This window comes from Excalfactoria chinensis, chromosome 4 (assembly GCF_039878825.1).
Source record: "Excalfactoria chinensis isolate bCotChi1 chromosome 4, bCotChi1.hap2, whole genome shotgun sequence".
Lineage (NCBI taxonomy): Eukaryota > Metazoa > Chordata > Aves > Galliformes > Phasianidae > Excalfactoria > Excalfactoria chinensis.
The window spans coordinates 14,738,280-14,749,702 of NC_092828.1; the positions used below are offsets into that span (position 1 = coordinate 14,738,280).

Here is an 11,423-nt window from a genome sequence, read left to right on the forward strand (position 1 = left end):
TTAAATATACTTTATCAACCATTACAAGAAGTACACAAGCATATCTGAAATTCTGACTGATTATGAAGTAAACTGCTGTGCAGGAAGGAACAACCTCTCCTGCTCCTCATTGGGTCTACCTGACTCAGTGCTATCGTATGCCAGGTATAGAAAACCTCTTAACATATTGACATTCCAGCCTGTTGAGTTAGATTAAAAAAAGAAAAAAACAAAAAAAAACCACAAAAGCTTCTTTTTAAAGCTTTCCAAGAATAGAGTTAAAGCCATTACATAGATAACTAGTTGAAGACAGAACTGTATGGTTAGTTTTCTCAGCAGAAAATCACAAGAGCATCCTGGGGGTTACCAGTGCTCTTCTTCCATGTGACCTGATACTGATGTGATCTTCAATAGTACACATAGTTCTAGTTTCACCACTTGAGAAGAAAATGAACTAAGAAAACAACAGAAAGGAAGACAGAATGGTTAAATTTAATAAACAGATTCTTCACAGGGAACAAGCATGAAGGAAACACCTGACCTGATTTGCCTGTTTATTAGTTTAACATAACGGTTTCTATAAGATGCCTCCACGTCTATTAGGATAAGGAGTTGCATAAAATGAAGAATTCATAACAAGAGGACAACAGAGATTAACACTAAAGTTTCATGTTGCTTGAGAAATCCCTCACCCACAATATAAGAACAACTTACAGCAGAATAACCTAGTAAATCAGTTATCAAAATGAAGAAAAACCTCCAATATATCATGATGCGCCACTGAGTTGTTGTGATCTGATAACGCGGAGACATTATTGTAACTGCTACTGAACATGGAACTGACTGTCCTTTGTTTAAAATACCATTTGAAAAGACTCTGTAGAACTCATACAGAGTGCAACAGAAGAAAAGGCTACACAAAAAGATGATGAGCTTATTATGGCCTCTACACTGCAAATGGGCTTGTACCAAGTTGCAGGTGGTAAACTTTGAGCAATATCAGCTACTAACAGCCTGCCTTAGCATGTACATTTCTACCTACATTCTTCTCCCCCCACTTGCTTGAATTACTTGTTTCCAATTCAAATCCAATACAGCGACTCAAGTTATTACACTCATTGTCCACTAATACCAGCTATTAGGACGCTGAGTAAGTTAGAATATCTGAATAAAAATAAGTATTGAAGACAAAAGTGGAAAAGACAGGAAGGGTAGAAAGCATAAGGAAAAATTCCAAATAAAAACACTCCTACAATACATACACAATGGGGATACATTGAAATTAAAATTAAGGACAAATAGCCAGAATGAGCTTGGAATCAATTTCCAGGAGAGAACAGTTAAGCCCTTTCACATGATTACAAGAACGCAGAAGTCCATAACAAGAAGATAGAGCACTTCTTGACACAGCACGAACACCAGAGACTGACATCTCCTGAGGAAGGTGGTGAGGAATCCTTGCTCTCAAGTACCATAGAATGAAGAATTTAGCAGCAACACCTGAATGAAGAAACTGAGTGGACAAGACACTTAAGAGGAAGACACTGCAGAAGCCTCCTGATGGAAGGTATAAATTACCTTGCTAAGCACACTTTTAGCATGAAGCAAATAAATTATAAGGATACTCCTTACAAAACTATATATATAAGAACTTCTTGTTCAGACAATTGCCGATATGATTTCTAATAAAATAAAATAAAAAATAACAAACAATACATGAAGGATTGGAAGATAATTCAGTAAATCTAAGAAGTCAAAGAGAGGAAAGTACTGCTCATAAAAGTTGAAAGATTAAAACATCAGGAGGCCCAAGAGTAAGATTGAAAGTACACAGACCAGAATCTGAGGAAGTCCACAGTCTCTGCGCTGCTCAGTTGGTAGTACAACTAATGTTTGAGACCGAATTTGGTACAGCTGGCACCTTGTACAGAGCAGTTTAAGGCAGCTGTGTACCTCATGTAAATCTTATTTTTCTCTCCCCCAGCAGATGACCTGCATCCAATCTACCAATCACAAAAGAGTACTTTCTACAATCTGCACAATATATGGCAGCAATGTTATTAACCAAAGATAGTCAGCAGTTTTGTACCAACAGTATTTTAACCTGTCATTTAATGGTGTAGCATTTTTTAAGCATGAAAAGCAACAAATAAGATCTACAAAGCTTTTTCAACAGAAGTTCTGAAAAGCAGCATCATATTCAACCTTGGATTAATTACACTGCCCTCTGATTAGGAATCTAGTTTATAAAGCAGTAGAATTACGATAGTGGCGATTGTTACTCTTTATGTAAAAGACTAGTGAAAAGTCTTTAACTCAAATAGTTTGAAAAAGCTGAGACTTGTGGAGTGGAGAGGATGAGTACTAGCATCTGAAAACTGGGCATTTTTAAAATTTGCAGTAGCACTTCTGAATACAACACAGCAAAGCAGCAACTATTTCCAAAGAAACGCCCCTTAGATGCAAGTGATCTCTAGCTGCCACAAAAGCCAGGATGTCCCATAGTAGAAGAATAGGACACTACAGAGTTACACAGAATCTAAGTTGAGAAACAAAGAGGTTACACATCCCGCAACCTTCCATTTACCAACAGGCCTAAAAAATAAATTACAAATTTACATCTCGTGACATTTACCCAACTCTCACACCTACAGTATAACAAAGTGATACAGTGATGCAAGTCTAGATGGATGCTGAGAATCAAGCAATTAAAAGTAACAAATCAACCTCAGAAGCATTCTGGGAGAAATAAAGCACTTATCTAGGAAGGGGTTAATCCAGCTTCAAGGCATTATATAGGAATCAGGTTTATGCCAGAAGTAGAAATAAAAAATACGATGACTTGTCACATGCATTTTTGACCTCAGAAGTCAAGTGCAGCTGATCACAACCAATAAAAAGGAGACTCAACCTTTACTACTCAGTACACTTCCGCAGATTCAGAATCTCATACTCTTTGTAATACATCATATGCTTCCTTACAGTATTAAATAGATGAGCCACTACATCCATCTTTCTTATTCTCTCCTCCCTTCTTCCTGACTTCTCCATGACTTTAGCAGATGGAAGGATAAAGTGTGAGATTGGTAGTGACAAAAAGATATATCACATAATAACTTCACACCCTCAAAGAAGCTTTTCAGTCTCCTCCAGAATATATGGTAACTAAATTTAATGCCATCCTGTTCTTCAGGAGTTTGATAGTGACACACGAAACTCAAATTCAGTTCTCTATCAGTGTCCCAACGTATCAAAGCTTCCTCTGAGTACACAGATAACATGAAAGACAAGGTCCTAACTAGGACAAAGAAGTTTAAGTTATTGAAGTCTATAAAGCTCTGGCTGATCCCCAAACTGCACATTAACACATTGAACTCTAAAGGTTAGGATAACAACCTTGTTTGAAGCCTTGACACTTGAATCATATTCAAGAAGGGATCCATTGTAACCACCTACACAAAACACCCCTCTAATACAGCTGAGAAATTAGAAAAGACAAAGGTGGATAAGGGGGAGAGGTACTAATTTCCCCATAGCAGCTGTAGGCAGTATGAGTCCTGGCTACTTGCCAGTAACTGGAATACAGCTCCTCAACAACACGAGCTGATCTGATAAATCAATCAGCGTGACAAACTCCTGTTCTTTTCCCTTACACAACTATTAGCGCTTATTACTGTAGCAAACCAGTTCAGGAAACTTACGAGAGCAACAAAAACCATTGTAGGTCCCCCAAAACAACTTATAACAGAAAGGCAGTTGATTATTAGATTATTCAAGTGCCACTACAAAAGGGGATAAGCAGAACAGTGTTACTGTTAGCAGTGCCATAATCTTGTTGATTAGGATGCTGTTCAGTCAATTTAGTTTCCAGCTCATTTTAAACTCTCTTCAAAAAACTGTTACTAAAAGAAGCAGTTATTAAAAAAGATAAATAAAAGAAATCAGAAATCTTGTTCTCTCCTGGGAAGCTGCTTATATTTGACTCAGGAGACAGCAGGTACACAGCAAACCTGCTTAGGAAGCTGCACCAAGTTAAACTATTTCTGACCTTTCCCTCCTTTTCTTTCTCCTGACACATTTCCCCCTTGTTTGCCAGGTTAGCTGCAACCTAGATTAATTTCACAGTATAGCTTATTGATTAGTTTAATGAATAAATCCTTATACCAGTCTACATAAATCATGAAGTACAATAAGACCAGGAAGAAATAACAGCAAAATTTTATTATGCACCAACTGAACAAGAGAAGATTGTAGCTGCAGTTGTAAATCCAGCATTACTGAATGACAGCTCAGCAAAAATGGAGAGCAGAACTGTAATTACAAACATCTCTTCTCTTTGTTGTTTACAGAAGTTACAGTTTAGGAAACTCTTACTGTCTTAGTATGTACAATGCAGAAAGACCAGCAGAGTTCAAATTGCCCAGCTCTCCATCAAGCACACAAAACAAACAGCTACCATATTTGAACATACAATACACAAGTTCAAACTATGCGTAAAACCATAGACAAAGATTACTGCACTTCCTAGGAACACTTCAAATTTGAATAGCTTTCATATACTACCATCCAGATACAACCAGTACAAAAAACAGCCACAGATTCTATCCACACTGCAAGACAAGTACATTTACTTGTAAGCTTTGCAACACACTTCTATCCTGAGAACAAACAATTCAGACAATACATTGCTTCCACTCTGCATGCTCTGCGTAGCAGGTAGAGTTTTGCCTTTCATAAAAGCTCCATATATTCTTACACTTGCAAATCCACAATAGATCAGTGAAATAATCTCAAATCTACTGCTAGATATACAGAGCATTTCTGTCCCCATCTGTTTTTCAAACTTACCCTCTCGACATCATTATTCTAACTTTTCTTATATTGTACCTCCAGGAAAAAAAAAAAGATATTTATAAGCACATAACCACAGCAGTAGGCAACGACTTAGAGGAGCTGATGAGCTGAAAAGTCTTGTGAGAGAGAAGCTCATTTAACACCATGTATTTGAAACAAAGATATTCCAACAAAAGCAAAGGAAGTCCCATGTGTTTTCTCACATTTTAGTCTAAAGATAGCTCACACGATACACTGCACCAATACCCAATGACATACATACATCAATTGGGCCTAACCATTTTTTCTTAATCTATTTCCCATCTTTAATGGGAAATAAGGATGGTACATGCAGGACCCTCTCTCATCCCAGTCAGCTCATAGTGACATAGGCAGCTACGCTGACCCAATTATTTATTTCTGCTGTTCTCCACCCTGCTTCTCTCAGTCCCACACCCCTCCTCATGCTACCACCAACATTCAGATTTTTCTCTTTTCTTTTCCACAAGCCAGTAGCTTCTCTCAAGTTGAGAACTGAGTATCAAGTTAAAGCAGATCAGTCAGGGGTTTGCTGAATGCTGATACAAATGTGTGGCAAGAGCGTGCAGTCAGGATTATGGCTTCTCTACTCTGGTGACACACGAGACTTGATGATGCAAGACAGCACTTCACTATACTTCTAGATTGTGATTTTATAATGTAGTCTGTTCAATAATTCTGACTCCAACTCCGCAATATCAGTTTGAGCTACTTCCTGCATGACACCATTCCCCAAACAGCATCTAGAACTGCTTGTGAACCTGCACTAAGCTCCCAGTCTAAACTTAAATCCTGTTGCATTAGGCAAAGTATCACCAGGAGGTCAAGAGAGATGATCCTTTCCCCTCTATTTAGCACTAGTGAGACTGTACCTGGGGCGTTGGGTCCAGTTCTGGACCCCTTGGTGCAAGAAAGGCCCAGATGTGCTGGAAAGAGTTCAAAGAAAGGCTACCAAGATGATGGGATTGGAGCAGCTGTCCATGTGGGTGACAGAGCATTAGCACAGGTTGCCAAGAGGCAATGGAGTCTCCTCCTTGGGGATCCCCAAAAGCTGCCTGAATGTAAGCCTGGGTACCTGCTCTGGATATCCCTACTTAAGAAGCTGGCTTCAACCAAGTGACATCCAGAGATCCCTTCCAGCCTTCAATATCCTGCATTTCTAGTCTTCTTCTATCATTTAAATAACATTCACGTTACCTCTCTTACCTGTTGTACACTGAAGCTGCGCTAGGAATTTCACATCACTGCTCAAAGCACAACAGAAGCCCACAAAAATCTTACCAGTATCAATGCTCATACTGGATAATGACTATATAGCTGTAGTAAGCTTGTTTGCTGTTTAGAGAATCTAGAATGCCATGGAAGCAAAAGTTCCAAAACAGGTATCACTTCAAGACCATTCTTGTATACAGTCTTAGTGGCTTGACACGTGAAGAGCACTGGACCAAAGCAACCACAAGCAGACAGCCACAACATAGCAGAAATACAGTGGAATCATTAGACCTGATACTACATTGGCATTAGAAAACAACAAGAGCCAGTAGCACGCTGCAGAGTACTTATAGCCACAGGAAAAGTGAGATCATTTGTCCACATTGGGGAAACAAAGATATAAACAGTTCATGCAGGAGTGTTGCGAGCGTGGAGATAATGCCAAGCACAATTGCTACAGATCTCTTATTTAAAGGAATTTGTTTTCCTGTAAAGTGCACATGAACTCACTCAAAAAGAACAAGCTGAAGCAGAAATTCAAATACCATCAAAACAAACCACCACCTCTGAATGTTTATAATCATTAAAACAGAAAAAACAGAATTAGATACACCGATCCTAGTTTAGAAAGTGACAGTGAAAGCAAGGGAGATGATGGTTTCACAATCAGACCAAAAAAAACTGTTCATCAGCTTTCAGCTTTCCTAAGGAAGCAAGAATAGCAAGGCTATTTGCTGTCAGATGCGAGCTAAATCAAAGGATCAGTAGAACTTCTATCCTTCTCCTAAATAAAGGTGCATTTATTTGTTATGAATTAGTTGTTTATGTTATTAAAATCGTTAATTTCCACAATGAAAGGTTATTTGCTGTCTTTCTCATTTTCACACAAATTTTCACAACACAAGAACCCAACAAGAAAACTTCAGCTTCCCTGCCTGGAGTTACCTGTCACTCTTCATTAAGAAGTCTCAAGTTACAACACTGTGCTTTGAGCATAAGATACCGTGGTAATGTAACAAAAAGCACCAGCTTGTGCTGTAGTATCTTTGCGCAGCCCAGCTGTTACCAGGTCTGCTCTGTGTGTCCACCTACATGTGGACTCAACACACCCACCAACTCTTCACCTGTAAAGTGCCAGTAAAATTGATCAGTGGGGTCAGTGACTGTTTTGGAGAACTGCATAAATTCTATTTCTTAAGGCTGACTACAGTCTGAAGCAAGATTTATAGCTCCACACCAAGGCCTCTCAATCAAATGGAATGAATTTAACCAATTCACATTGCAACGTTTTACTCACAGAGAACTGAAACAGAATTTTGAGCCATTCTGTTTCACTTCTCAAGTTATTTTTCAATATGAATTATTGTGGAATTTGGTTGTGCTGCCATGAGCACACAAACTTGAAGTTAGGGTATTCTGTTCACTACTTACATTAAAAAAATACAACCCCATGCCTAGGAGAAAACACACCTGTAACCACTATAAAGTCTATAAGAGTACTTGTTAGCATGCATTACACACAAGACCTACAGAATCAAGATGCACAGATGACTTGTAACAGCATCTGGTTTTAAGCTCTGAGACATGCAAGAGCGAGGTACTACGGAGCACATCCATAAGGAGAAGCCTTGGCATCTTAGGAATGCTTTCTGCTCAGCACAACGCGCACAAAGCTTACCATCTGAACAGCCGTTTCATACTGCATACCTATTTGGGAGTTATGTAAATACATTCCACTCAATTACAACACAAAGATGTTAGGGTTTTGGTTTTTTGTACCTTCAAATACATTACACATCAAGTAACAGTAGAATTCTTGCTAATTTCAGTAAAAATTCATCAATGTTTTTTCCCTTCAAGACTTGAAGTGCTTCAACATTTTAACCTGGGACATAAAGTAATATTCCACAAGTCACTAATTAACATTAATGGGCTGGCAAGAAACAAGCTTTTAATTCTTAAACCCATGCAAACATTCACGTCAGCAAGAAGGGTCTGACGAACAAAGAAAACAGAATTCAATAACAGAGCCCTTGGAGCAGAGGTCTCGAACCAGTACTGACCCTCAAGCAAACAGTGCACTTCAGACAACTGAGTTATTTCTGTCTTGCTGTTGGGGATACAAACAATCTGTTGACTATTAGTCTCAAGCTGGGCAATCAGTGTCTTGGAAGGATTATTGCTGGCTCAGTTTACTATTTCCATAAAGTAAGTGGATGACGCACCCTTCACATACAAAGGATTTCAAGGTGTTCAAGTAACACTATACTGCAGAAATGCAATCATCAAATTTATATAAATCCGGTATATGTCTCAAGACATCAAAACAAAGTTGTTCATTCAAAGGGCTAACAGCAGATGACATGTTCTACCTTCCTATTTCACTTCTTAACAATGCTTGACAAGTTATAATCCACAGAGCGCTATCACCTTTTGTCAATTTTTGCAAAAAAGAATCGATGAGGGTAGAATGAATTGCAAGATTCCCCCCTCCTTGACATGAAGCTAGCACAAGAGCTTGGACTCCACTTTACCATATCATTTACACTGCTTTGCTAGATAGGTACAACTCTCAAAGAGTGGAGAAAAGCTCCTACGTTATGCCAAATAAGTCATATCAACAACCTCATCCACCACTTCCCTCTCCTTTAGACCTTCCAGACAACACTAATTTTGGCAAGACTCTTCAAATCTTAAAGAACACTTTGCTGAGTGATTCTAATTTATGTTTTTAAAGTTAATTAGAGCGAACCTAGAAGTTAACACCACAGAATTTCTAAGCATGTGTTCTACCTCTATTACCCTGACTACTCACTTTCCCACCACTTCATTTAGGGTCTCAGCCACAGGCTGTTCCACAGGCACAGCAAGTAAAAGCTCTTACTGGAGAGCTCCTCACTATAAAACCATAGCCCACATCCCTCCTCCTCCTTCGCACCTGCTAACTGCATAATACAGGGCTCCTTCCTATTAACTGAATTTTGCATAATGATTGTACAAAGAAATTATATCTAAAATGCCATCTCCTTTTGGTCAGAATAAAAAAGCATGAAGTGATAACATAAAGGAATCTATGAGAAGTGTAAGTAATGACGTTCTGGTTTTACACTTAACAGATCCCAACAAAAGAGCCACCCAAAATGAGTTGGAAGAAGTTCCTCAAACACAACACATCTGCCCAGCAGAGGTCCCAACCTACAGCGATGCTCCATCTCACAGAGCACTAACTGCATTTCTGTGCATTGGGTCAGGTGCAACTGCGTTCCCTGAGCACACCCAGCTGCAATGCTCTTAACTGGCTCAAAGTCCCCTGGTTATCGAGCAGCCTTTTGGGATTCTAGTTTAGATTAAAACTGAAATGTCATCAAGTGAGATGGAAGCAGAGGAGCTTCACGTGTAACTTTCGAGAGATCAGCTCACCACATTTCAGTTTACTACATCATCACCGAGGAAGCTCTTCCTACATAATGTAATTAAACCACATTCTTCCTACGGGTTTTCCTAATATATGTATATGGAAATAGGCTTTCTTTCCTAAGGAATACCACGTTCCACCTGAAGGATTAAGAAGAGCGCAAGTACATACAGGTGCCCTAACACTCACAGGTGCCTTAACAGGTGCTTAACAGCGCTCCAAAACACGCACGGAGCAGCCAGCAGGTTACCACAGATCCGCAGCAGCAGCGGGAAGGAAGAGGGCAAGGCTGATCCCCAGCACCGTACCTGCCCGTATGCACTGGCCGTGCCCCAAGCACACGGGGCCGCACCGGGCGCTGCCCATCCACTCGGTTACAACGAGATGTGCTGCTGGGCTCAGCCGTCAACGCAGATCACTGAGGTGGACACGCTATCTTAAGATCAGTGATTTCTGCTTCCTGAAGTACGAGAGCTCCGTCAAAACGACATAAACGCGCAGCCCCAGGCATCCAAGTGCTTACATACCAACAAACAAACAAAAACAACAAAAAGCAACCAAAAAAAACGCAAAAAAAAAAAAAAAAAACGAAACAAAAAACAAAAACCAAAACCCAACAACAAAAGCCCCACGACACAGCGCGAACAGAACGGAGACGACGGCACCGGATGCCGCGCAATGAGCGCTGCCGGGCGCGGCGCTCAGGTACCGGGCGCCGAGCGGCCGCCCCCGCCCCGCCGGGCCCCGAGCCCGGCCGCGCCGCGAGGGAACGGCACCGAGCTGCTGCCAGGGCCCCGCTCCTCTGCGCGGCCGTCACGTGAGGGGGGGGACCTCGCGGCACCGGGGCAGCCCCGTGGTGGGAAGGGGGAAAAGCGAGGGTAGAAGTGCCGTCGCCATGACAACTTCCAGGGGGGAGGGAAAACTTCAAATCCCAACCGTCAGTGCAGAGCGGCTCCCTCTTAAAGGCGCCGCCACGCGCGGGCTGCTCCCTCCCCCCCCGCCCCCCCGGGCGCCGTGGCGATGGAGGAGAAGAGGAGGGGGGCGGCCGGCGGCACCGCCGCGCAAACGGAGCGGAGCCGAAACAAAAGGAGCCGAGCGGGGAGCGGGCCCGGGCCGGCGGCCGAGGGAGGCACCGAGCGGCCCCATCGAACCGCGGCGCCCATCCCGCGCTGCCCGGGGGCGGCTCAGCGCCCCCACAGAGCCGCCTTCCCACCCCGTTCGCCCTCCGCTTCCCAGAGGGGGCTCCGGCTCGGGCTCTCCAACCGCCCTCCTCTCCAACACGGAGCCCGCTCGCCCGCCCCCGCCCCTCGTCCCCCGCACCGCGGCCGGGCGAACCCTCCCGCCGCCCCCTCGCTTACCCACACAGTGCATGAGCCGGTGCCGCCAGGAGTCGAGTTCGCGGCGGACTCCTCTACGCTCCGCCGTGCAGCGGGGGCTCCGGCACTGGGAAGCGGCGGCAGGAGGAGCGGGAGCCGCGGCGGCCATTCTGTCTGTTCCCTTTTCCATCTGCCTCTGACCTCACGCCCGCTCATTTACATACGAGCGCGCGCGCCACCCAGAAGAGCCGCGCGCTCCCCCGACTCCCCCCCTGCCGCCTCAGCGAGCGCGCGCCCGCGCCACCCCCTCCCCAGCATCCGGGGCGGGGAGCGCGCGCGCCGCCTGGCGGGGTGATTGACACGTGTCCCCGCGACGTCACGCCCTCCTGCATCTTCCCGCCTTCCGGACTCGACCCCTCCCCGCCGCAGCGCAGCGCCGTTCGGTAGCCGGGCCGCCAGCGAGACCCGCCGCCACTTCGTCCCGACCCGCTCCGTTTCCCGTCGGTGTCCCCCCCCCCTCGCCTACAAATCCCGTGAGGCAGCGCGCCACCAGCCGCAGCCCGGCCGGGGCGGGCGGGCCGCAATGCACGCCGGGAGTTGTAGTCCGCTGAGGGGGATGGCGTGTGGGA

General features: G+C 43.6%; 1 protein-coding gene across 4 annotated transcripts in view; it reads right to left on the minus strand.

The window, feature by feature from the left end:
* The window catches only part of LCORL (ligand dependent nuclear receptor corepressor like), a 71,014-nt gene extending 59,915 nt beyond the window's left edge, over window positions 1-11,099 (minus strand). For 2 of the 4 annotated variants that reach the window (XM_072334738.1, XM_072334739.1), the window contains exon 1: window positions 10,837-11,095. In XM_072334738.1, the coding sequence (XP_072190839.1) occupies window positions 10,837-10,984 (148 nt within the window). In that variant the 5' untranslated portion in view covers window positions 10,985-11,095. Of the gene's footprint in view, window positions 1-10,836 lie in introns of all 4 variants that reach the window. The other 2 variants (XM_072334740.1, XM_072334741.1) reach the window with 2 other exon arrangements.
* Window positions 11,100-11,423: the final 324 nt, after the last annotated feature.